Source organism: Musa acuminata, chromosome BXJ3-2 (genome assembly GCF_036884655.1).
Source record: "Musa acuminata AAA Group cultivar baxijiao chromosome BXJ3-2, Cavendish_Baxijiao_AAA, whole genome shotgun sequence".
Taxonomy (NCBI): Eukaryota; Viridiplantae; Streptophyta; class Magnoliopsida; order Zingiberales; family Musaceae; genus Musa; species Musa acuminata.
The window spans coordinates 29,751,277-29,778,694 of NC_088350.1; the positions used below are offsets into that span (position 1 = coordinate 29,751,277).

Consider the following 27,418-nt stretch of genomic DNA (forward strand, 5'->3'; position numbering starts at 1 on the left):
TAAAGAAATTGGGTAGCAATTGTAAACATGTCTTCATGACCAAAGAATGCATTAAAGGAGTTGGTTAGTTTCGAAATTCCCTATACATGAAGGGTTGTTTCATGCGCTAGTATTTATTTTGGTGTTTAGAACTTATAAAGAACTTTAGAAAACTGATAATATCTTGGCAGAAGCTCTCTTGGAGAACTCCCTCAAACTCTGTATCTCTTGGATGTGTCCTTGAGCGGTGAGTCTTTTGATTTTTGTTCTGTATCCTCGTTTATAATCCTTGGGGTGATAAATTTGTGTATCCCTTTGTGATTTTAACTTGTGGTGAACTATTTTTCGATATTCTTTAAGTTTTATTGTGAGTTCGTACATTTTCTATTCAAAACACTCATTCCAACAAATACAACTATACTACGATTTTTCTTCAAGAGTTCGTTCTTTGTCTACTATGACATTTTCTATCTGATAAACTGTTACATCGGTTTCCTTTCAAAATCCATTTTGTATTTTACCCTCCTCGGTATCACCAAGCAATAGTTACGTAACATTCTTTATTTTTTTAATTTTATAAGAGCTTGTTTGTAACATAGAGACCTAAATATAAATATTAGAAATATAATATAATTTATGAAATATTCATGTCAAGTTAAAAAAAATGATGGACATGTATCACTAGCTATCTTAAGGTTGGTGCCACCTAAGTTTATTCTATGGATGACACATAAGCCTCTTTCATGCATGCTTGTCACCTTGTAATTCTTATATTAGCCAAATCAAATACATTAGAGGAGAAACTAAAGGAGAGAAAGCTGCTGCATCCAATATAGGATTGAAGAGAAGGGAAGAGGAACTGAGGTAGAAGAAGGAGCTTTGCTTTGGCTTAAGGTTTTGCATCATTTTCATACATTTGAGACTCAAATTTTTTTAAGGCAAGTATTCTAACCCTTCCTACAGAAATCTTGATCTCTAATTTCATCTTAATTCTAAAAACTTTGAAAGATTTTGGCTTAATACTTGATATTTCTATCGTTTGGGAATAAAACTTTGAATCTAGAATTTTTTGAGATTTGACCTTTCTGCATTCTTCTAGCCTTAACTTTTTGTATAGATCTTAGATTTAGGAGAAACCAAATTTATCCGAAAATAGACTCAATGATATTTCTTTTGATACTAAGATTAATAAATTTAGAGTCTATTTACCTACCGAAACTGTTATTTCAGCTAACCCAATGAAATCTGTAAAACAGAGACTATCGGTACTAACCTTTCAGTACTCTCTTGCTTATAAATCTCTATTGAAAACTCTAATTTATGTGAAACATGATTTATTTGAAATTAGACTCAGAAATCTTTCTGCCATATATGATATGAAAGATTTCGAGTATATATGCCTATTGAATCATCTGTTCTAATTAACTCTATGAATTCTACAAAATAGAGATAATGTTCTCTGACCTTTGGTTACTAAATTATTTATAACTCCTTATTAAAAACTCCTATTCATAAGAACTTGATTTATCTAAAACTAGATTGATACATCTTTCAAATGAACTCTATTTTATACAAATTGAAGCATAATTGGTTATCCGAATAATTTATGCAATGTGCCTCTCAAATTCTATCATAATCGAGCTTTGATTGATTTCACCTATTCTTGTTTCATCTATTTAGAAATTGATTTCTACTACAATCTTTATTTCAGTTGAGCTTTATATTATTGCTTTGAAATTCTGTATACTTTTGTTATTTAATTATTTACATACCTGAATCTATTATGTAAACATTATGCTTGTATCGTAATGTTTCGTATAGGCACATGTATTTCGTTGTTTCGCATGTGTTTCCGATATGTCCTAATTTTATTATTTACAATACCCCTTTATACTCTGGTGTTTGTAGGATAAATGTGAACCTTTACCAGAAATGGTAAAGGAAGTTATGCTTAGAGCTCGCGATACTCTGTCGACCCCTATAACTTCACTCAGACGTGGGTGGATGAAGCTCCCAAATGTGGGAGACTTATGTTTCATAGTCATTCAGAAATGGATGAACCATATTATGTTATGATCCATACTTTTGTTATTCAATTATTTACATACCTGAATCTGTTATATAAACTTTATGTTTGTATCGCAATGTTTCGTATAGGCACATGCATTTCGTTGTTCCGCATGTGTTTCCGATATATCTCAATTTTATTGTTCACAATACCCCTTTATACTCTAGTGTTTGTGGGATAAATATGAACCTTTACCAGAAATGGTAAAGGGAGTTATGCTTAGAGCCCGCGATGCTTTGCCGAACCCCTATGACTTCACTTAGACGTGGGTGGATGGAGCTCCCAAACATGGGAGACTTATATTTCGTGGTCATTCAGAAATGGATGGACTATATTATATTATGATCCCACTTCACCATTTATGTATTTGATATAATATCCAGAGCTTTGATTATGTGCTTCTATATGTGCTTTGGATAAGAATGAAATATATGCTATGTCAAATGTGACGTTTGAGCTTCTGTTTCATAGTTATTCTTTGATATGTTCCGAAATGTCTCATATGTCATTGATATGCTTCGAAATGTTTCATATGCTATTGATATACTCCGAAATATTTCATACACCATTGATATGCACCGAAATATTTCATATGTCGTTGATATGCTCCGAAACATTTCATACGCCCTTGATGTACTCCGAAATGTTTCATATGTCATTGATATGCTTCAAAACATTTCATACGCCATTGATATGCTTCGAAATGCTTCTTATGCCATTGATATGTTTCGAATATGCTATTGATATGATTCAAAATGTTTCATATGCTTTTGATATACTCCAAAATATTTCTGATATGCTCTGAAATATTTCATCTGTCGTTGATATACTCTAAAACATGTCATACGCAATTGATATGCTTCGAAACATTTCATATGCCCTTGATATACTCCGAAATGTTTCATATGTCATTGATATGCTCCAAAACATTTCATATGCCCTTGATATGCTTCGAAATGCTTCATATGTCATTGATATGCTTCGTAACATTTCATATGCCATTGATATTCGAAATGCTCCTTATGTCAATGATATGCTCCAACTAATCTTACTCATTTGTTATGAACAAAATATGCTTCGAATGAAATGATATTGTAATTCTACATTGAGTGACTATCTATGAACTCTTGTATCCTTGCCTTGTATTTGGTACCTTATTTGTTTGAAACTGTCCTCTTTCGTCATGGATATGTTAGTCGTTTGTTGAGCTATATATGCTCATTCTGTTGCTATATAAATTTTTCATGATAGCTTGTCGCTTGTTAAAATGTTTAAATTGAGCTGCGGTAGTGGAAAGCTAGAAGTCTTTGGACAAACTTTTAGTGGATGATATATTTTTGTTATATAAGTACACTTGGTGTCCAATAAAATATTTGATGATAAATTTGAACTTATGAGTTTTGTAAAAGTTTAAAGAACCTCTCTTGTTTAGAATTTTGGAGTGTTAAGTTTAATTTGTGTAATGATATGAATATGTGGTAAATATTGGTTTTGTGATTATGTAGAATCCCACACTTGATTTATGAGGTGGTTATTGTCTTTTGAGTTGGTTTTAGATTTTTTTTATTCATCGAGTGAGTGATGTGGTATATGAATTTAAACTGCATGGGTTTTATAAAATGTGGAATTATGAATGTGAATGACTTGAATGTTTTCTCAATGTCCTCAAATATATGTTTGGATCCTGAAATGAATTATTGTTGAATTATAATATCATTGAATGGGTGTTTTTTCAATGGTTACTAATTAGAAGGGCATTCCTGTTCTCTCAAACTTTCTTGTTAACTTAAAAAGGGTTTACTAAATAGATTACAAGAATGATGGAACCAAAAATCTGGTCATAAGAAATCTAATACATGCAAAATGTCATTGAATCTGCTGGAAAATTGTCACCATTAAACACTCACCTTTGGCAATGTGACGACCAGCACGAACATGCCTCATGGCAGCATCTCTTTGTATATTATGGTACTGTAAGCACAAACAGATCATACTAGTATCACAACAGTGATAAATAAATGACCACTCTAAGCTTGATAACTGCTCCAATTACACCTGAAAAGGAGTAATATATAATGAACACATAAATGATTAATATTTGATTAGCCAGAATGATAAAATTTTTACCACATTGAAAGAAGTATTAAATGGTTTTATTACATGTAAATCTTATAAGACAATTTGAATCAGAAGCTGGACAAACAGGACCTGTCCAACTGCAAATTGTAGTGTCAGTTGTGAAACATATACCTTACGAGGTATTAGGCCATCAACCTGCCTAAACAAATGAATAATTTGGGTCCACCAGGGAATACCTAAAGTCATTGTCTAATTATCAAACCAATTTAATGAATTAATAGAATCAGCTATCATTTAAAAAGACAAATCACAGCATCAGTTGCATAGACTAGTGATTAATGTTAATTTAAAGCTTCGTGAATTGCAGTGTAATTCTTGAATTGCTCAGTGATGCTCCACTTTCAAAATGTTATGAGTGACCAGAATATCTTCCCAAGTTCAAACGTAACATAGGCATCAATCTTGGACGATTGTGTTACATAATGGTTGCCTATGATACATAAGACACAAAGACTACACCTGACAAATTTTTATTGAATATTGCTAGATAGTGCATAACTGTTTTACTGCTTTGGCCAACATAAATAGGGATCATTAACTTGTGAGGAAGGTGAATCATTTCAAGAAAGTTTGGTCTGACAAAGCTACTAAATTTACCTTGAATTCCAACTATAAACATTTGTGCGAAAAATTGCAATTTCAGACCAAACAGCAAGGCACAAACCAAAGATTGCAAATGAATCATGAAATTTTCCTTTTGCAAATCAGATACATAATCGTCCATAGCATGATATCAGGAAGTATTATTAGTGATCCCACTATCAAAAACTTTTCGTATTACCCATGGTATCTGGAAAACCTAGTGGACAAACTGCAAGTAGAGGTGCAGAAGAGGAAACAAACGGAGCAATCACTAACAACTTAGGAGTTAATAGAAGATCAAATATAATTCACATAAAATCTAGGTCATTGCTTAAAGTTAAAGCACTCCGAAGATTCAATACAAAACTCTGCAAGTGAAAGTTTCTCATCAAAAGTGAATCATAGGTCAGAATGCAGATTAAGGTTGCCAAGAAAATGTTAGTAGGTATGCTGACACAAATTCTCGACATGTAATTCTAGCAAGAAAAAAATATATGTTTGGGGTTTTTAGAACAAATAGGTGAATTTGTAGAAATCTGAGATAAGCTAGCAGGCTGTGCATACGCATTAAGAAGCAAATATAAAAAAGAAAAGGAAATTGATTGTGAATCACTTAATTAATCAAGGACTTTGAAGAAGTTGAGTATAAGGTTGAAAAACATGAACAGTCCTTTCCAACTACCTCCATTGACAGTGTAGCTAAATATCTGTCTCAGCACTTATGCTGCAGATGATGAAGCATAGACACCACTCGAAAAACCATTGATATCATTTACAGGGCAGGAGTATTTTGTTAGGTTAGACGGATGAAGTGAGCAAACTTCTTGAAGATAATTGGCACTCTTGATTGCCAAGAATCTGCTGGATATCCAATAGCCAATAATTTGCATGAGCAAAGCCCATACAGAGTATCCATGCTTCACTTGCTTGATTGCCCTAATAGCTCAATCTCCCCGAGCGAATCGATCGCCACGAGAACATCGAAATCCGCAAGATATCAGCACCAAACCAACAATCATCCTCGCAATGCCATCAAAACTTTCGACACTAAACCCAGAAACCGAGGATACAAGAAAAATAGGCGAGCAAACAGACGATTCTTAAACGGAGAACAAGAAGCAGAGTTCACAAAGAAAGAAAAGGAACTCGACTCACAGAGGAGGAAGAGAAGGCCGTCGAGTAACCCTCGCTCTGCGTTTCCCTTTCCCTTCCTCGAAAAGAGAGAGAGAGAGAGAGAGAGAGAGAGCTGCTTCCACCAGGAAATCGTTACAACAAACTACCTAACATGAACGACGTCATATTTGTGATGATTTCGTTATATTACATAATTACCCTGAACGTGTATTTTACTCATAAAAAATATAAAAATTGTTGGGAAGGATTAGTGGCATACGGTTGACCGAACAGTAAAAGCTGGAAGTAATAGAAAATTACAAATTTACCTCTGTTGACTATGGTTGATCATAGTTGACCAGTCAACCTTCTCTTCTTCTCCGCGGCCGCTGCAATGAGCACAGTGACCGGCCTGCGACAGAGATCGCGACCGGACGTCGGAGACGAGGACGAGAAGCTTTGGTCGGATTTGGGTAGAGTAGTGTTCTTCTCCTCTCTTCTTCTCCCTCACGACTTCACCCTCACCCCTTTGCTGCCGTCTTCTTCCGCACCCTTTCGCTACGTCTTTTCCCCTGTGTTTCTGGCGTTCCCCAAAGGTCCAAAGAAGCGAGGAACTCTTTCACCCTATCTCACTTCTTCTCCTCAAAGCTCCGTTTATAGGAGCGAGGGAACGACGGCTCGCTTCCCGCGTGGGCGGCTGCGGCATGAAACACCTGCGTGCGGCGGTACGCGAGGGCAGCAGGCATACCGGGGGGGTTGTGCGGCGGTGAGCGACGCCCCGCGTGAGGGGGCCACGATGGGGCCCGCACAATGGGATGTTGACGGCCAACATCCCTAATTTACTTCAATTTGAGTCAATTTCTACAAAAATAATATTAAATAAATTATTTCATAAACTTATCGAATCCCATAAACTGACGGACTCGATTCTCCATCACATTTCGTGTAAGATTAAATTGCAGTATCATAACATCAATTTGGGTATCCATGGGATCAAGAAATAATGAGCTTTTAGGCATCCTGTTAATAAGTTAAAAGTATATTTTGAATGATTATAAAATAATATTTTATATTTTAAATAAGATTATATAGAGTTTTAGGAATAAAAATTTTTAGTTTCAAATATATTGTAAAAGATTTCAAATAAGATTATATAGAGTTGTAGAGATTAGAGACTTTTATAATTAATACTTATAGATCTATGATGTACATGTAGATCAATTAATACCTCAAAGTACTCAACTCAAGTGTTAGAGTCAGTAAGTATTTTTTTAGAATTTAATTAAAAAATTTTCATCTTGATTTTTTCTTCTATTTAGTTTGATCTTGGACTAGTAATATCTTATTATTATTATTTTATAAGATTCAGTTGAGTTTATTTTGTAAAGAAAAAATTAAAAGTTTTTTTTACATTTTAAAAGTTCAAATTAATGTGAAAAATTAAATGATTGTACGTTGATATTAATAGAGAATTCACTTTTGGTAAATTCTTCTCTTTTTGTAAATAGTATGGTATCAAAAGAGAACTTACATGTGTAAATATATCACAGAATGAAAGATTTAATATTTTATAAAGATTTATAAATGTAAAAATTTAACCAAGATCAAATGTATGACATATGCAACTTATATTATTAATCGAACTTCTCTTAGTTCAATTAATATGAAGTCTCTATATGAGCTCACATTTGATAACCAAATATTAAATATTTTAAAGTATTTGGTTCTTCGTGATATGTTAACGTACCAAACTAAAAAAGAATAATTTTGTTGCTAAAGCTAAGAAATATATTTTTATTAGTTACGATAAAAGAAAGAAAGAAAGATTGAAAATATATGAATTCGTAAGCACAGAGTTATATAGTATATTGAGATATTGTGTTCGATGATGTTTCTTTTTATTATTTTTTACTGGTAATTTATTTTAAAATTATCAATCACAATAGAAGTGATATATGTTCAAAAGTTATAGTTGAGATTTTTTTATCATCTAATGTTTCCATGAATTTTGGCTCATCTCCTTCCTTATCTATATATATTTCTATTATTTCTTTATCACCAATAATGAAGCAAAGCGATCGGAAGAGTAATGATGTTCATAAAGAGAAAATCCCAACATCAAAAAGATAAAAAAGAATAGTTATCAAAATAACACATTACCAAAGATAAAGGTAATGTAAGTATATATCACTATTTCTTTTTTTCCTGAACCAATTGAGTCTATTTGTTTTAATAAAACTAAAAGTGTTAAAGTATGGGAGGATGCTGTGAAAAGAAATAAATACTACTTATAAAATTGAAACTTGAGATATTCTATTAAGGCATATTGATTTCTGCGAGGAATTTGATGATATTTTTTATTTACACAAGTCTATTCTTGAATTCGAATATCGTATAGATATCGTGCCTTCTACACGAAGTCTTGCTAGAAATTTTAATGATTTTCCGTTTTGTAAGTTTGGATCAGGATCTAGGTCAAGAGGCATTTTAGATAGTCACACAAGTTTTCGAATGAAACAACTTGATTCAGGTAGATTTCTCTATAATGATCTGGATAGTAACATTCACATAGAAGAAAACTTTGATTGATAACGGTCATATTTCTACAGGTGATCTCATACTTGGTGGTAGTTATGGGCGCGACCTTGCATATCAAATTGAGACTTATTTGCAAAAGTATATTTTTTAAAAAATATTAATAAATTAAAATATATTTTAAAAGATCATAAAATAATATTTTATATTTTAAATAAGATTAGATAGAGTTTTAAAAATAAAAAAAATTAATTTAAAAATATATTTTTAAAATTTTTAAATAAAATTATATAGAATTGTAGAGTTGCAAAGATTTTAAATAAATTAAGTGACATCTATATGTAGATCAATTAAAGTCTCAACTATCCAACTCAAATCTATATTATTATTTCAGAAAAGATTACACTTGTAATCGCCCCCTCCCTTCACACACAACTGTAACGGAGGAGGACAGCAGAGCGGCTTTCGATTATTCACCCTCCACACACCATCCGGTGCTCATCCTCCACCCAACTCATTGCTCACGGTCTCATCTTCTGACACGCAATCTTAGCCTACTCCTATCTCGTATCGGCTTTCTTGGTCAGCAACCAATTTCTACTCTCTGTCAGCTGTCGCCTCAGCTGCGCTGCCAAAACATCATAATTGACATGCCAACAAAAAACGCACAAAGACTTAATTTTGTGTCTGAACTTTCAAATCCTACAAATGTTATCGGTACTTAAACAAGCAGCAATTGCAGTGGAAGAAAGATTGCCTGGAGGAATAAGATTAAGAAAAGCTGCAACACGACTGCTTCATAATGACCTTTACTTGTTCCGACTAGTTTAAGCTGAATAATCCGATTTGGTCAGCTCCCGATTATTCGATGAATCTTATGCAGAAATGTTTGAAGATGACTTGGCTGATAATTGTTGGTTAAGCAGAAGAGAGGGGAAGGGAGAAAAGAGACTCCACATCTTGATTTACTCTATTATAGTAAGCCCATCATTAAAGACGACAGTGATGATGATAGCAGTGACGGCTGGAATTGAATTCGTTCAGCGATTGTCCTTTTTCCCAACTCTATCTAGAAAGAATGGTGGCACGGATGATATGTGGTCGACTTTTGCTGCACCTACCTTTCTTTTTGGGACCTTTTGCAATCATTTACTCTGTTTTCTATCCTCTATTAAACCTAAAATTAAGGACCAATTTCTTGAAAAATTACTAACTTTTGTTTATTGTATAACTTCGTATTTTTCCCAAACGATTACAATAGGATGAATTTTCCAAACTCATCCTTCTTTTTATCTTTTTCTAATAGCATCTCCTCCTTTAAAAAACTGAGAGAGAGAGAGAGACAGAGAGAGAGAAGGATTCATTTCTATCACGCGGCACTTGTATCGATTCAGCTTCTTGGGCTCACTACTCGGCTGCTTTCGCCGAAGTCAGGAGTAAAAACATGTGCATCCCTGAGATCCATTTCACCAGACCACTCCGTGGCAGCGGTGGGGTCAGTGATCATATTATATTGAAGTTGTCTTTTTATGATTTGATATGATCAAATAAAACGAGGGATAAAGTTGCGCAGTGGTACACGACTCTCTATGTACATGCTGTTCTCATATGCTCCGTCGCATTTACTTTCGGTGATTAGGTAGAGCGAGGCATCCCATCCTCCCTTTTCGACAGTGTCATATAGGATGGATTCTGCTGCCACGCTCTCCTCCCCTCTGTTGTCCCCCGCCGGCGACGACGACGTTGACCAGCCCCTGCCGCCGTCGACGCCTCCGGCCATGGCCGACGAGGGCGAGGCCCACGGAGCCAGCGGGCAGCTGGAGATCGTGCTGAACGACGCGTCCATCCCATGGGCTCGCCGCATGTGGCTGGCCTCCCTCATCGAGATGAAGCTGCTGGTCTTCCTCGCCGCCCCCGCCGTGATGGTGTACATGATCAACTACGTCATGTCCATGTCCACCCAGATCTTCTCCGGCCACCTCGGCAACCTCGAGCTCGCCGCCGCCTCCCTCGGCAACACCGGCATCCAAATCTTCGCCTACGGCCTCATGGTAATCCGCTCACCTTCACCTTCCGTGGTTGCCTTGAATTCTCCGACCCGGAACCCTCGTGCGCATGACGACAACGGTGACTTTCTATCAGCCATACAAATCTCTCTCGCGATCTATCGTCTGATAATGACACACGTATTTGTGCTGCGGGTCTCCGCCTCGTGTTCGACGTCGTGAACTGAGTCAATGCGGACTTTTGTGCAGCTAGGAATGGGGAGTGCGGTGGAGACGCTCTGCGGGCAGGCGTACGGAGCCCACAAGTACGAGATGCTGGGAATATATATGCAGCGGTCGACGGTGCTGCTGATGGCCACCGGCGTGCCGCTGGCGGTGATCTACGCCTTCTCGCGGCCGATCCTGGTGCTGCTGGGGGAGTCGCCGGAGATCGCCAAGGCGGCGTCGATCTTCGTCTACGGGCTGATCCCGCAGATCTTCGCCTACGCCGCCAACTTCCCCATCCAGAAGTTCCTGCAGGCGCAGAGCATCGTGGCGCCGAGCGCTTACATCTCTGCGGCCACGCTGGCGGTGCACCTGCTGCTGAGCTGGGTGGCGGTGTACAAGATTGGGCTGGGCCTGTTAGGGGCGTCGCTGGTGCTCAGCCTATCGTGGTGGATCATAGTGGCGGCCCAGTTCATGTACATCGTCACCAGCCGGCGGTGCCGGTTCACGTGGATGGGGTTCACCTGGCAGGCCTTCTCAGGGCTGCCCGAGTTCTTCCGGCTCTCCACGGCCTCCGCCGTGATGCTGTGCTTGGAGACCTGGTACTTCCAGGTCCTGGTCCTCATCGCCGGTCTGCTGGAGAACCCTGAGCTGTCCCTTGATTCCCTTTCTGTGTGGTGAGCACTTGGCTTCTTCCTCTCATTCAATTCTTGTATCTCTTCATCACGCTCTTACTGCTCTTGACTCATTGTTTTAATGCATTAGATCTACTCCATATGCTCGCAGATGATGGTCATACAGGGAACCAACCGTTCCCTACTTTTTCTCTGTTGGAGATAATTACATTTGGACACCTACATTCTAATAAATCAATTTAGACTAGTATGCATGTTTGTGTTTGCTCTTACTGGAAAAGTCTACTGAGATTTGTATGTGTACACACCACATGAGCTCTTTTTCAGATTAATTTATCATGTCATTTTGATGGGAATTATGATGTGTCGGTGCAGTTGATCCCACCACATCATCATTCCTGGCTTTTTGAGGAATTTAACATGTGACAGACAGATATCATGCAGAGTATATGTTTTTAGAATGGCATGCCTTCTTCCAAGTTTAGTCTTGCAAATATTACACTCTCAGGAGTAAAATATGTTCATTGAAGCTCGTCTCACTTGTTCTCTGCTTGTTGGTGCAGCATGACAATTTCCGGTTGGATATTTATGATCTCGGTTGGTTTTAATGCTGCTGCGAGGTCAGTCGATGCTCTGCTTTCCTAATTCTGCAACTGAAAACAATTTCTCATCTCTATATACTTGTGTTTGTTGCACAGCTAGCTCTTGAGAATCATGATGAACAAAATCTCATAATTGTAATCTAACCACCATGATTATATTCCGTAAACAGTGACCAAACACAAGGCAAATTGTAAATTACTTTTGAACAAACTAGAAATAAAGTATTAGTCTCGCTGAAACTATTTGATTGTCGATTAGTGCATGCTGTAATATTTCTTTTCTGGTTTTGTAAGTTCATTAGCATGTAACCACATTGTTCCATATACAGCTACTATGTGCATAATGTTTTTTTCAAAATCATTTAACTCGGCAAAATAGTGGTTGTTATTCAAGCTACATGACAATAGTAGTACAATGTTAAAGCATTAATAAGGAAGAGAGATTTTTGTAGAGCAAAAAAGGCTCTTCAGTGCATAAATAACCAACTCTCTCTACCCGATGGCATCTATTTTATGAGAGAGGTTGTATCGTCATTGAGACTGTAATCTGTAATTTCCTTTGTTAAATGCTCTTTTATTTCTTCTTATCTCGTTTTTCATTATCCTAATGAAAGTTAATCTGGAATTTTCACTCACAATGTTATTTAGAGATAAACAAAAATATGGAACAACAAGAGATTTGCAGGCAGTAAGAAAGAAGAAGCTTTCAGACATCATAACTTATTTCCAAATTGACACAGTGTACGTGTAAGCAATGAGCTTGGTGCTGGCAATCCAAAGTCGGCTGCATTTTCGGTGATCGTCGTGACCATGATGTCTTTCATAATATCCGTTATAGCAGCAGTAATCGTCCTTTGCCTTCGGGACTACATCAGCTATGCCTTCACTGAGGGTGAGACTGTTGCTCGTGCTGTCTCTGATCTCTGTCCCTTGCTTGCCATCACCCTTATCCTCAACGGTATCCAGCCTGTGCTATCTGGTAAGAAACTCTCCCTCTGTGTGTGTGTGTGCGCGCGCGCGCGTGTGTATCATCACTAATCAGTTCTGTCGACTTTATGGAACAGGAAGCACTTGAGGTAGAAGAAATATATAACATGCTTAGGATCATGCAACCTTAGTTGTGTTCTCTAGTTGACATTGATTTTGAAATCTACATTGCGAATATGGAATTGACTACTTACTATTGGAGACTTCTCTTCTTCTTTTTATCATTTCTGAAAATAAACCTTAATGTGTCAACACTCTTATGTGATTGTTCCTTTATGAAAGAAAAAAGAACATAGATATGATAGATGGATGACTTCATCATCTTGTGGTCAAACAACTTCGGCTTGAACCTATCCTCCTGCTTTTACATTAGGATTTAAAATCATTGTAGAGTCTGGAACCACTTGCTAATTACAATAATTCAAGCAATTTTCCAAAGACAAAAAGACCTGTAATTTTCATAGTTCTATTGATAGAAAAGTCTAATCAGTGTGATGCACATAACTGAAGGTGTTGCTGTTGGCTGTGGATGGCAAGCTTTTGTGGCATATGTCAATGTTGGCTGTTATTACATAGTTGGTGTCCCATTCGGTTCTCTCCTTGGCTTCAAATTTGGCCTCGGAGCGAAGGTAAAAGTTTATATATAAGCATCAAATTTGTCTTCCCTAATGGAATTCGGTCAACAATTATACAACTCGTTTGAACACCAAATTCTGAATACTCGCATGTGTGCAGGGAATATGGGGAGGTATGATTGGTGGAACTATAATGCAGACCCTTATTCTGATGTGGGTCACTTTCCGAACCGACTGGAACAAAGAGGTAATCTTCAATTCATGGCATTTAATCTTGTTTCCGACAAGATCGTTATCGTGATCATTTCTTTGATATTGGTTGATGACCTCCTCTACCATGATAATCGACAAGCTTGATTCCAAGCATGTACTTTCTGAATCGAGAGTAAAAAGATCATAGCCAATGCTTTTACTTCTCTGATCCTTGGAGATAATTGTATCAAACCTTCACCTTGAAAAGAAGGTAGGCAGTGGCTCCATCACATTGAGTCTTCTTAATTTGGTTTGCATAGTTCAGTGTTATCCAATTGCAAAAAGATCGGAACTAAACCTACTTATCAAAAGTATCTTCACAAATCATATGTTTGTGTTGCTCAGAGAACAAGGAGAATTCAAAGGCATTGCTCTGAGTAAAGCGCTAACTAATACACCACTTTTATTTTTTTTTGTCATTTTAGCACTAATGGCACACAAATTACCTTGTGATTTTTGCATGAGTTTGGCCAATGTTCTTTCTATCTGGTATCTCCTATTATGTAAAGATAGCCGCCACCGTCAAACGCTATGTATAAGCTATTGCAAAGAACCTTTGTTTTTGTCAGAATTTTCTATCATCTTTAAGCAACTTTTAAATCTTTGGTGTTTGGTGCCATTATCTTCTTTTATCTGACACCACGATGTGACGGTAATTTAAAATTAGAATCCCCTTTGATAAGTTAATTGCAGCTCCATTCTTCTGCCCTCCACTGATGTATCAAAGAAATTCCATCAAAAGAAAGGAACAAACTCAAAAACAAATGTGTCAAAGAAAGATTTATAGATAGGAAGACAGAGATGTTGGTTGAAATTTGGAGAGGTTTATGATGTTCTTTGTATTAATGCAGGTGGAAGAAGCTAAGAAGAGACTGAACAAGTGGGACGGCAAGAAGGAAGAGCCCCTTCTATCCTAGCAAACCAGTGCTTGGATACCTTTTGATCTGTCAAGATCATCCTCTTTATGGCACATCAAGATCCGATCGAAGAAACCAGTTAGGTTCAGATTAAATGATGTGTGTATCTGATGTATTGATGCATTAAAGAATGAGGTCGACGTGATCTGCTGAGAGATTGAGAGAGAGAGAGAGAGAGAGATGCATAATTTATTTGTGGTTATTGTGACATCATTTCGTATCTGAGCTCTAAATCAAGTTCCATAAATCTTTGAGATTACCTTTGAACAATTTGGAGAATAAATGCATACATTTGGGTCCAATTACCTTTGAACAACTTTGGGATTACGTTTGAACAACTTTGAGATTACGTAGGATAATGAAGCTTTCCTTTCATGGGCTACATTTGGGCCCAAATTACCATGCGTTAGACTGGTTTTTGGTAGTCGAATTAGGCCCAATTAGAGCGGCCCATACTTCTCTCTATTTATTGTGATCGCCGCCCCTTCTCGCTCGCATCCTCCGCCGCTCGCTTCTCCGGTTCGATGGCGATTCGAGCCGCCGTGTCCCGACTAAAACCCGCATCCTTCCCCTCCTCCTATACGGAACTGCTTCGAATCATCCTCGTTGCGAACCCCTCGCAGCAGCAGATAACTCGTCTTCCTCTCCTTTATTCGCCGCGGGCAAGGATCGGAGAAGGGACGACGGCGGCGCTGGAGTTGAAGCGGAAATACCACGACGGCCGGCCGAGGGGGCCGCTGTGGAGGGGGAAGAAGATGATAGGCAAGGAAGCGCTGTTCGTCATCCTGGGGCTCAAGAGGTTCAAGGACGACGAGGAGAAGCTGGGCAAGTTCATCAAGACCCACGTTCTCCGGCTGCTCAAGATGGACAAGATCGCCGTCCTTGTCGAGCTCGAGCGCCAGGAGGAGATCGATTTGGCGCTTAAGGTACGTCATCTTGTTTTGATCACGCCGTGCTCGATGCTTATAGATGGATGGAGTTTGAGGGGCTCGGTGTGATTAGCTTTTGTTTAAGTTATATTTTTCTTTTTATTGCTTTCTTCCCGAAATTTGTGCTTCTGCTATTTCAGAAGTCAAGAGTAAAATACTGTTAAATTCTAGCTATATCATCTCTCATGAAATCCAAATGTGGCCTGTGTTCTCAGACCTTTTCCAAACAACAAAGAAAAGAAAAGAAATTTAGCTATATTGTACAACTTGAAATGAGCTAATATTTGATAGTTGAGCTTCCAATATGACTTTTCATTTTGAATATAAGTAAAAAGGCACTCTTTCAGATTTTCTACATATAATAGAAACTTTTTTACAAGATTTTTGGCTCATTGGCTCTGTGGTCTTTGTAAAATATTTACTCAGTTCCAGTAAAAAAGGATACATTTTAATAATCCTCGTAATATATGTTTAGTGAAGTTGTTACTTAGAACAAGATATTGGGCTCATTTGATATTGCTTATGTGTGAGACTACAACTTTATGTGATTTGTTTGATGCGACATATGTTCTTTGCAAATATTGGAATTGAGGCTTGCCGAGAGCTGAAGCCCACCCATCAAAACTTGTTCTTTTTCCATTGTTTGCAACCATTAACGAAATGTCCAGAATCTGTTATCAAATATCTTTTTAGCCCACTCTTGCTTAGAAATTTCAAGTATCTTCTTAATTTAAAAAGTTTAACCCCAGTTGTAGATAAATTATATCTTTGAACAGTTTTAAGACGTAAACTTGAAGGAAAAAAAAGCAAATATTTGGAATTTCCTTCCACATATCAACTAAACTGAAGTCTACAGTTACTTGAGGGTATTGATGTTCAAGAAGTTCTTGTGTGGCTTATCAGTTTTTCTGATAGTTATTGAATCGTTTGGGAATTCCAGTATGTTCTATGGCGAGGTAGGTACATCCTTGCTAAGCTGTTATGGATTGAGTGGATGGAGACACATCAGCTTTTCTGATAGTTATTGAATCTGATAGCTTCAAAAATTTCAGTGTCTTGATGAAACATCCTGCTAAACAGGTTTAGACAGAGGGGACTAGAAGGTATTGTTATTCAAAGTTTGGAAGTGTGTTATTTTATTACGATATACTAATGAAAGGGAGATAGAAGAAGGTAGGGTGTAAATATAGAATTAGAAGGTGGTACGAAAGCTGATTATTCAAAGATTGGTGCGGTGGACGTTTGTCTTGGTGCAAGAGAAAGAGATCCTTTTCATTGTTTATAAAAGGTAGTTTGTTTTTCTCAGAGATGTAGATCTAATGCACTTTTGATTCTTGTCCAACATTTTTTTCTCTCATGACCATTATCAGATCAAAATCCTGCATTTTTCTAGCTTTTGCCCTTGTTCACTATCCAGTTGAAACAAGAATCAGTTGGTTTTTGGGGCTCAATAGACAACAGTTCCATGTGGTTCTATTCTTCAAGTGTATAACTTACACGCATCTGATAATTTCGTAATTTGATTACTGTATATGTGATTCTTTATTACCAGTAGATTAGATGGGTACATGAATAGATGAAAATGTATTTAAACTCATAAAATTTTCATCCTAGTTCTTGGTGGCATATTATTTTGAATATCGTTGACAAATATGCCATAGATATCAGAACTAATAATGGGCTCTGGCGATCTACTTGTCAGATGTTTAGGATTATACAGGAGGAGGATTGGTACAAACCAGATGTATATTTGTACAAGGATTTGATTGTAGCTCTTGCGAAGTGTAAGAAGATGGAAGAGGCCATGCGAATATGGGAAAGTATGCGGAAAGAGGAATTGTTTCCTGATTCCCAGACATATGCTGAGGTAATCAGGGGATTTCTGAGATACGGATCACCAGCGGATGCCATGAACATCTATGAGGACATGATGAAGTCTCCAGAGCCTCCAGAAGAATTGCCTTTCAGGATACTGTTGAAGGGGCTTCTGCCACACCCGTTGCTTAGGAATAGAGTGAAACAAGATTTCGAGGAGCTATTTCCAGAGCGACACATTTATGACCCACCAGAAGAGATCTTTGGCATGAGATGAGGTAAACATTGTTGGTGTTATCTTTCTCCCGCACGCCGCTTAAGCCTCAATTATACTATAACTTTCAGCACCAAAGTGTGAGCATGTTCATTTAACTTTCAAGCTGAGATTCTGATCTGATCGATAATGTTGGAGTTATGCTATAAATAATATCCTAAAGTTAGAACCAGTTGCACTTTTCTTTTATGGAGAAGTCTTGTTTTTGAATATTGACTTTGTTATCTCTTGTATGGTTACTATTTTTTCTCTTAAAAGCATTGAATGAAATTATTCTGCATAGGGGTTCCATATTTCCTTTCTCATGCAATTATTCTTCAATTTCAGGTCATTTGCATCAATTCCATGGCAATGTGCCAATTGAGGCCTTAACCAGTTCATATGGTGAAACGATTTGCATTTGTAGCAACGGGAGAAAGTTCTGCGATGCCGCCATGTAGTTAAACAGCAACATGAAGTGTCATTCTGCAGTTGTTTTCCCTTTCCCATGATATCTGTATTAACCACTGCAGCTGATCTGCTAGCAATAGTTGATCCATCTGTATCCATTTAGACAATTCCATGTGAGAATGCATTGTCATAAAACTCTGTGACCAATGACCCAAACTTTAGAATTGAAGTGTATGGTAGCCATGACATTCAACAATGCAGACAAAGGTCCCATGTTGGGTAGTTTGCATATGGCTCAGATTAGATGCAGATCATGCGCCGGAATAATTTTAATATACGGTGTTCATCAACATTGCACAAGAATCTGTTTCTTGTCTGATGTAACTGCTTAGCTATTTGTTTAAGCTTGTCAGTATGTGATATCAGGCAGTATTGCTGCTTCCTATGGGAGATGACAAACATCAACAGTAAATAGAACACTCCATTTATTAGATGTGATCTCGAGAAGATGTGAGGTATGCAAGGTTATGCCAATGAGTAAAACCCACATATCTCTGTGGGAATTGTTCTCTTTATTCTTCTCTTGAAGACTATTATGTATGGCATATCCACTCTCATCCCATGACTGCACCAAATGGTCTCACAAGTATTGATGCTGTCTCAGTTCTCGAAATATTTGTTTAGGCCCTTTTTAACAAGGGGAAATTGTCAAAAGAAAGGAAAGGTAGGAAGGAAGTATTGATATATTCTCAACTTTAAGTGCACGTTAAAAGAAATAGTACCTTAAGAGCAAAGTAACGAAGTTGACTTCGAGACGGGAAGCATAAGTTCTTGCGGTGACGGAGGCGTCGACCTCTGCAAACTTCGACCTTTTATTCCCACGCTCCCATCTCCTTCCATAGCTGAAAGCAAAAGGCGAGACAGAGGCGAGAGAGGCAACGAAGCCAACGTCATGGTGTGCACTCTCCCTCGTTGAGTGCCGCCTTCTTCTTCTTCTTCTTCTTCCTCTTCTTCTTATCATAAATCTCCTATTTCTAGAAATCTCTGAGACTTCTTCGCAATAAAAACCATGCCTTGGACGACACAAGTCAGCAGTGGCAAGGGAGATGGTGTCAAGGTGGGCACAACCGGCAAAGTCGGCACGCTGATGACGCAGGAGATGGAATGCGTCAAGCAAGCATCTCGATGTTCTTCTCACCACTCACCAAGAAAACAGCGAGCAGAAGCAGTTTCAGTAAGCTGTGATGCTGTCCCAAGAAAAGCCTTCAAATGGAGAAAGCCACCGAGTAAACATGGCAGCAGCAGCAGTGGGGTTGCTCAACGCCGAAGAAGATGCGGGCCTCATGTTCCGATGCTGCGAGGTGATGACGGCCTCATGGAGGAAGATGTGAAGAGTGATGAGGTGGAGAAGAAAGGAGGAGTGCGCAGGCTGGAGGTGATCGATCTCAAATCCCGTCTGAGCAAGTTCGGCTTCTCCAAACTCTGACTCACGTATGCCATGTTTCTGATAAGCACATGAGATTAATGCTCTAATTTGTGAAGCTTGAATCAAAAATTCAAAAACGAGGGGGCATTCCGAGAATCGAACTCGGGACCTCTCGCACCCAAAGCGAGAATCATACCACTAGACCAAATGCCCTGTTTGGTATCAGGTTCACAAAATTACATATTTATAGAAATATACATTCAACAGTGTCCTCTGCATATTTAGCTGCAAAATGCCTTGAGACAGAAATCGCAGATGCAACAAAGATCCAAAACATAGTGCATCACTGGGAATATGAATTCAGGCAGTAACATGAACAACAAATATGAGGACAAGAAGAACGGCAGAGATCTCAAGCTGATGGACCATCTCCCTGAATCTGCTCAACAATCATACAATTACATGGGCTACTCCCGAAGAAATAGACAGTCCTCGATTGATACGCGAAAAGGACAGTGAGAGAAACCATTCATGCAAGAAACACCGTCCTTTACATTATAGCTCAAAATTCTTTGGACAGGTCAATATATTATGAGCATCTTATTTAGCAGAGTCCTCTAATCTCCGATCGAGAACAATGATCTCGTACAACCTGGATCAGCAGTACTGTGTAGGAACTAGATAGTTTCCGCTATCGATTACAGTTCTGAGATGTTGCTCCTCTTTCTAGGCTCGGGTAAGATTCGTCTCCCATCCATAATAGCACTAGGCAACCCACATTGGAGCTTCATTAGGATCGGAACTGATACAGGTGCAAGAGCCTCTGCTTGGCCTGCAGCACCGAAATCAAGATGCATATAATTACTGTTGATCCAGAATTGCATGTTTCACAAGCAAAAGTACAAGGTAAAGGGTCAACTTGTATCTAAACAGGAGCTTCATTCATGCTGATTGGATTATGTGGTTTTAATCCATAGCATATTTTCTGTCTCACAAGTAACATATATGCAAATATTTCCTCAGTTCACAGAAGTTTGATATTTTGATCCTATCTAACGCCCAAAGGTCAGAAAAGCTTAAGGGCATTGGAGGTGGGCTTCCTAATTTTCAGTTTACTTGGATAAATCTAGTAATCCAATCGAGCCTTCCATTTTTCTTGGAGATTTCCATTGTTTTCTATTCAATACTAGGAATAATATTTTCACCATTGTTATTTGTTTATGTCCTGGGAGAATATCAGAAAATCTCAGTAGAAACATGTTTAGCATCAGCAACTCTATCCGTTATTAGTCAGAAGCTAATTGATCACTGAAACAATTTACTGCAAAGGAAGTATCACTTGTTTACCCATACGACATGCAATTTTTCACATTGCACATGCAGTTGAATTCAACCAGGGAAACTCCATGCTGAATTGTTTTAGCAAGTTCATCGGTTGTGTCCGGGAGGACGACCACCAAGCTTGAAGAGGGAATATATACAGAACCCACACAATGCTGTGCTGCCCTTGTCACCAACGTAAAAGATTGCTAAACATGCATGAATCTCAGGCTCCATGATAAGGTTATATTGCTTCATCGATCAGGCTGCATTAAGTTGTGAGATAGAAGAATCACTTGCAAGTATTCTAGATGGCTTCTAGTTCAGGTAAAAATTGTCCAAGATTTTGTTCCTCCAGAAATATGAAACCACAGAACATGAAATATTTAGATAAAGAAAGAAGAATTTACCTGGGAATATAGAAAAGTTCCAAGAATGGAAATTGCAGCTCCAAGGGCATTGATGGGTTGGACCGGTGTAAGGAAGATTATGATGGAAGAGACGATAACAGAGATCCGCTTCATGGTGTTACCAATGCTGAATGCCAATGGAGACATTTCATCCAATGACATGTAGGAAACTTGGTTATACAAGTGGTAGATCACACCTTGTGCCGTCACCCACCTGATCGGATACGAGTCACATAAGCCGACTGCGTTAGCTACAATTTCGTCATTCTGAAATGTCTGACAAGCAAATGCACAATTATTTTAGCTATTCACTGATCAGAGAAGATGATCTAAACCAAGTGGAACATTGTTTTCTCAAGATTTTTCATGTTTTTTCATGGTATAAAAATATTTGTCAAGTACATTATCGTATAAGGTCATAGAAATTTAAAGGGTTAAGCAAATCAACTGACTCTGCTCTATTTCTCCAACACAACAACAAAACAATAAATTCCAAATAGCGAAAATTGTATCCGAATTAATGAAATCGCTAACATATATATACGAGAGAGTAAACAAATTAGCAGACAAAATGGGGACTGATCCGTGAGATCGCCTTCTGCCAATCAGCTGCCCACATCTGTGGACCTTCCACCGCGATCACAAATGGTGTAAGTATCAGCAGAGATAGCATAGACAGGCAGGCATAGTAGTTCATCCCACTAACAGACTTCCCATTAATTTCTCTCTTAGAGAAAATATTCCGAAACACAAATGCAAGGTTTGATATCATTGCACCCAAAACACCTGCAATCACAGAAGACAAGGGTGAAAAATCTTTCAGGAACTGTAAACACTGAGGAGGCATCAGAATTGTGCATGATAAAGCTTTGAATTAAGGTAGTAGACAAATTGGAACAATCAATACAAGGAAGAACACAATGTTCCACTGCAGTATAGCTAAATAAGATACCAACAGAACATTAAGCTACAACATAAGAGACATGGAGGACATCAATATCAGCAAATGACATCACAGGAGCTAAAAATTTGTGGTAGAATCTAATCTATGCTGAGCGTGAAAAGATCTCAAATTTTCTTCAGCTATCGATCTTACCCGTCATATCAAAATTCAGCTATGTCACTGCTGCCAAAGCGCAACCTCCGATGATCGGCACTAGCGACAGATAAACTGAAACAGAAAACCTCAACACCGGCACGCTGAATGCCGGCTCCCCGCTCTTGATTATGTGGGTGAAGGACGCTGCCACCTTCGACATGCTAACCGTGGCCGCCACATGTCCAATGGTGTGCGCCACCGCCACCTACGGTCTATATCAAAGCTTCCATCGTCAGAATCCATGGAAGAAGGTGGGTGATTTGGTTAAACCCTAAAGACCTTCTAGAACACTAGTTTTTCTCAGCGGAGCGAGGGATTTCAGAACTCCAAGTCGGTCTTGGGCGCCTCGGCGACCTTCGCGGCGCAGGAGAGGAGCATTATGGGGGAACCGGCAGCGAAGGTGAAGGTGGAGGTCAGCCAAGGGTTCGGGAAGGCATTGAGGACCTTCTAGTTGTAAATGTTCGCACCTCGTTCAGCGCCCACCACGTCGCGGAGTAGAAGCCGATGTTGAGCTTCTGCGCCGCGGCGGAGCGCGCCTCGTGGTCCGTGAACGAGATGTTCTCGTGCCGATCGGCCTCCAGCAGAATTGCATATTATACACAGTATATTTAGCTATCTTTATATTTTAAAAAATTATATTAAAAAAATAAAATTTCTAAATCCACTTATCTTAAAATCATCGATTTTCACTACAGAAATATAAAAATAAAAAATAAAAAAATGATATTAATATTTTAGTTGACGACGACGAACTACGTCGATGATAACAAACGATGACATCAGAGAAAAACAACAATAAGAGATAACTATTTGACATAATAAGTGGATCGCATAAATATTAAATTATGAGGAATGTCTTATACAAAATAAACTTCATTGATTTTTACGAATGCTATGATGAGGATATAAACTAAAATAATCATGAATTATTATCATCATAAATAGTTATTTATGATAAACTATTAAATTATAGTATACATTTATTGTCATGAGATGACAATGAAGATAAACGATAAATGTTATATATATTTATATATTTTCAAGTTAATTCTCTGAACCAATAAAGGGATGATATTTAAGTCGATCAAGATGGAGGCAATAAGATAGTGTGAGTGATAACCTAGTAGTAGCATCATAGGGAGGATTATAGAGAAAATATATTATCATATGATTTTTTTGGATAACGTACTATCCTCCTATGAAAAATATAATATTGGATGATAAATTTATGACTCAACACATATAACGGTATTTAAGTCCACTAAGAATATTGTCCACAGGTGTGGTCGATTCTCTCGGGCTTAGTACGACTATCTAATTATTATTATTTTTAAATAAAAAATATGACATATGATATATGTATGCAAAGAAAAAAAATCAACACATAAGAATAAAAATGCATAATGAATGAGATGAATTTGAATTGTTTCATATTTTTGCACTTATTATTTTGCTCGTGCAAAATGCGTGTCTTGTTTTTCTTGATATAATTTGAATAGTTATAATATGTTTAAACTCTTGCTTACTGTTGTGGAAACAACTTTGAGCCGTAGCCTCGGGGCCGACGCGGCTCGGTTCGGGTCCGGACGACGGGGACCTCCTTGGGGCGTTCCTCGAGCCCGCTGAGGCAGTCGGGTGCGATGTCCGATCGGGACGGTGTAGCCGTCTCCTCCAGACAGGAACTCCTCGCCTGCGCGTCCGGAGGGGACCTTCGGCTTCGCACCTGCACAAAGGTCGGACCGGGGTCCTCGGCCCGACTCCTCCGACGATCAAGTTAGCAGATGTGGAGGGGGTTTCAGATGAAGAAGTGTTTTTGTGTCTGTCTCTCATCCCCTCTCTCTGATGAACGAGAGGGTATTTATAGGGAAGTTTACTGCTTCCTGAGCTGCCCGCTTGTAGGGGGCAGGCTGGTAGCGTCTGACTTTGTGTTGGCGTGGCGTGAAGAATTGAGCTTTGACAGGATGTTAATACACCTCGATTGGCGTTCCGATCTGTATTGACCAGGTGCTATTGCGTGAGGCGTCATCTGACGTCAGCCGAGTCTTATCATAATTACTATCCTCATCATATTCCCCCCCGGAAAGAAGCTATGCGTCGGTCGTTGTAACGGGAGTCCGAGGCATGGGTTCAGCTTTCAAGTGGGCTGGTCGCGCAGACGCGGTCTCGGGGAGCATGGAGCCGAGGAGCACGAGGCAGGTGGGCTGACTACGTAGGTGTGTCTCGTGTCATGGAGCCGACGAGCACGACGCAGGCAGGCTGGCCGCGCAAGTGTGTCTCGAGGAACATGGAGCCAAGGAGCACGACGTAAGCGGGCTGGCCGCACAGGTTTGTCTCGGGGCATGGAGCCGAGGAGCACGACGCAGGCGGGCTGGCCGCGCAAGTGTGTCTCGGGGAGCATGGAGCAGAGGAGCACGACGTAGGCGGGCTGGCGCCGAGGAGTACGATGTAGGCGGGCTGACCACACAGGTGTGTCTTGGGGCATGGAGCCGAGGAGCATGACGCCGGCGGGCTGGCCGCGCAGGTGTGGTCTCGGGCATCATGCGGCCGAGTAGCACGACGCAGGCGGGCAGACCGTGCAGGCGTGGTATCTCTAGCCTCATGTGGCCGAGTAGCACGACGCAGGCGGGCAGACCATGCAGGCGTGGTATCTCTGGCCTCATGCGGCCGAGTAGCACGACGCAGGCGGGCAGACCACGCAGGCGTGGTCTTGGGCATCATGCGGCCGAGTAGCACGACGCAGGCGGGCAGACCGCGCAGGCGTGGTCTCGGGCACCATGCGGCCGAGTAGCACGACGCAGGCGGGCGGACCGTGCAGGTGCGTCTTGGGGCATGGAGTCGAGGAGCCGAGAAGCACGACGCAGGCGGGCTGGCCGCGCAGGCGTGGTCTCGGGCATCAGGACGCCCTGAGGGGGGCTCGGCAGTCTACGACCGAGGGACACGGCTCAGGCGGGCAAGCCATGCTGAGGTGGACTCGGCAGACTTCGGCCGAGGGACACAGCTCAGGCGGGCATGCCATGCTGAGGTGGACTCGGCAGACTTCGGTCGAGCCATGTAGATTTAGAAGGATTTAGGTCGGGGCTAACCGCGAACAGGGAGGTAGTCAGGTAGATACTGAACCTTCGCTCGGAAGAGACTAGGGCAGGGCCTAAATTTCTTTTCACGAGGACTACATCGGATAGCCGTCGTGAGTGCTTGACCCCTTCTATGGAGCCCGCTGCCAAAAGTCGCTCCTCCTCCTCTCGGCCGCCCAGGCCTCTGCCGCGATGTACTAGTTAACCCGCTGGAGCATCTCTGGCACCGTGGTGGGGAGTCGCTCCACGAGGGACCAGAGGAATCTGGAAGGTCGTAGGCCTATTATAAACGCTTGCACCAACAGAGAAGGACCTACAAAATATGGCAAAGGGACCCACAAAATGTGAGAGGGGCTCGTCCTCCCTTTGTTTGAGTCCGAGGAGCAGTGCTGCAGAGGGCCTTGGCCGTGCCTAAACTACGAAGTGGAGCTCGAAGTCATCGGCGAGCTGGTCGAAGGAAGCAATCGTTCCGGTCTTTAAGCCGCCATACCACGCGTGGGCCGGTCCTCTCAGAGTGGTAGGAAACGCTCTGCACATCAGGGCATTGGAGGTTCCGTATAGCACCATTTGGGCGCGAAAAGCGGCTACGTGGTCCGCCGAGTCGGCGGAGCCATCGTAAGCGTCCAGAGAGGGGAGTTGGAAGTCCGGGTGGACTGCCAGATCTCGTATCTCGGGCGTGAAGGGAGACCCTTGGTGTGCGTCCTCCCCGAGCTCTCCCTTGGACATGCGAACCTCTTTCTGCACCCCATCGAGTCGCTGGCTGACGAAGCGCAACTAGGCCCGCACGGAGTCCGAAGAGAGTGCCTCGGGTTCCGGGCGGCCACTCGGGTTTGCCATCACTAGATCTCCGACCCCGAGTGGGGTCGGTCGGACCCGAGGCGAAGTGGGGGGCTCCGGAAGCGTCATGTGGGCCCGAACGGGCGCCTTGCGTTGTCGCAGTGGTTCGATCGCAGGCGGGTGCGCCGGATGAGAAATGAGCGGGATAATGGTTTGCACCATTTCCATCAGGGCTCGGACTTGAAGAGCAAGGTCCTGAAAGGCCTCGGACGACATGGGCGTTGAGTCGGCTGGGGCGCCGTTGGGCGACGGCAAGCCCGGGTCGTTGAATATTCACCAATATCGTTCGGAGGTCGTGGCGGGGTGTTCGTCACGATGGTCTCCGTGCGGGGGAGGTTCCCCCGAGGCTTCGGTCGGGTGTGACCTCTCAGCCGTGGGCTCATCTGAGCCGCTCGGGTGGTCACCCGACATTCCGGGCCCTCCTTCTAGCGCTAATTTGTTGTGGGAAACAACTTTGAACCGTGGCCTCGGGGCCGACGTGGCTCGGTTCGGGTCCGGACGACGGGGACCTCCCTGGGGTGTTCCTCGAGCCCGCTGAGACGGTTGGGTGCAGTGTCCGATCGGGACGGTGTAGCCGTCTCCTCCAGGTAGGAACTCCTCGCCTGCACGTCCGGAGCGGACCTTCAGCTTCGCACCTGCACAAAGGTCGGGCCAGGGTCCTCGGCCCGACCCCTTCGACGATCAAGTTAGTAGATGTGGAGAGGGTTTCAGATGAAGAAGTGTTTTTGTGTTTGTCTCTCCTCCCCTCTCTCTGATGAACGAGATGGTATTTATAGGGAAGCTTACTGCTTCATGAGCTGCCCGCTTGCAGGGGGCAGGCTGGTAGCATCTGACTTTGTGTTGGCGTGGCATGAAGAATTAAGCTTTGGCAGGATGTTAATGCACCTCGGTCGGCGTTCCGATCTGCATTGACCAGGTGCTGTTGCGTGAGGCGTCATCTCACATCAGCCGAGTCTTATCATAATTACTATCCTCGTCACTTACCCACTCCACTCTACGAGAGGGAGACATGCATATTTACTGAGCATTGGTCATAAATATTCATCTTTTTCCCATCTTTATAGATAATTTATGGAAGAATGAATATATGATTGATCTTTTCCCATCTTTATAGATAATTTATGGAAGAATGAATATATGATTGATCTTGGGTTGAATATTCATCTTGGAGTAGCACTTACGCATGTGTATTATATATTAAAAATCTTAAATAAAAATACGATTTGGATATATAAAATAATTAAGTGATATTT

General features: G+C 40.7%; 2 protein-coding genes and 1 non-coding gene across 3 annotated transcripts; 2 read left to right on the top strand and 1 right to left on the bottom strand.

Annotated features, from left to right (window-relative positions):
- The first annotated feature begins 9,996 nt into the window (after positions 1 to 9,996).
- Positions 9,997 to 14,853, top strand: LOC135631693 (protein DETOXIFICATION 40-like). The gene is made up of 7 exons (XM_065139465.1): positions 9,997 to 10,467; positions 10,672 to 11,303; positions 11,825 to 11,881; positions 12,604 to 12,842; positions 13,361 to 13,479; positions 13,586 to 13,672; positions 14,529 to 14,853. The coding sequence occupies exons 1-7, from the start codon at positions 10,102 to 10,104 to the stop codon at positions 14,592 to 14,594; spliced, it is 1,566 nt and encodes a 521-aa protein (XP_064995537.1). The 5' UTR covers positions 9,997 to 10,101; the 3' UTR covers positions 14,595 to 14,853.
- A 222-nt stretch (positions 14,854 to 15,075) lies between these two features.
- LOC135631694 (protein THYLAKOID ASSEMBLY 8-like, chloroplastic) lies at positions 15,076 to 18,431 on the top strand. Its single transcript, XM_065139467.1, has 3 exons — positions 15,076 to 15,520; positions 17,226 to 17,616; positions 17,940 to 18,431. Exons 1-2 carry the CDS (start codon positions 15,119 to 15,121, stop codon positions 17,613 to 17,615), a joined length of 792 nt encoding a protein of 263 aa, XP_064995539.1. The 5' UTR covers positions 15,076 to 15,118; the 3' UTR covers position 17,616; positions 17,940 to 18,431.
- A 1,138-nt stretch (positions 18,432 to 19,569) lies between these two features.
- On the bottom strand, positions 19,570 to 19,641 carry TRNAP-UGG (transfer RNA proline (anticodon UGG)). The gene has a single exon. It is a non-coding gene; the product is annotated as a tRNA-Pro (tRNA).
- Between the last annotated feature and the right edge of the window lie 7,777 nt (positions 19,642 to 27,418).

Excerpts from the sequence above, each read along its gene's own strand:
- LOC135631693 (XM_065139465.1), top strand. The coding sequence starts at position 10,102 with ATGGATTCTGCTGCCACGCTCTCCTCCCCTCTGTTGTCCCCCGCCGGC. Across the intron at positions 11,304-11,824 it reads CTTGATTCCCTTTCTGTGTG|CATGACAATTTCCGGTTGGA; the intron begins GTGAGCACTTGG and ends TTGTTGGTGCAG. Across the intron at positions 12,843-13,360 it reads TATCCAGCCTGTGCTATCTG|GTGTTGCTGTTGGCTGTGGA; the intron begins GTAAGAAACTCT and ends ACATAACTGAAG.
- LOC135631694 (XM_065139467.1), top strand. The coding sequence starts at position 15,119 with ATGGCGATTCGAGCCGCCGTGTCCCGACTAAAACCCGCATCCTTCCCC. Across the intron at positions 15,521-17,225 it reads AGATCGATTTGGCGCTTAAG|ATGTTTAGGATTATACAGGA; the intron begins GTACGTCATCTT and ends TCTACTTGTCAG.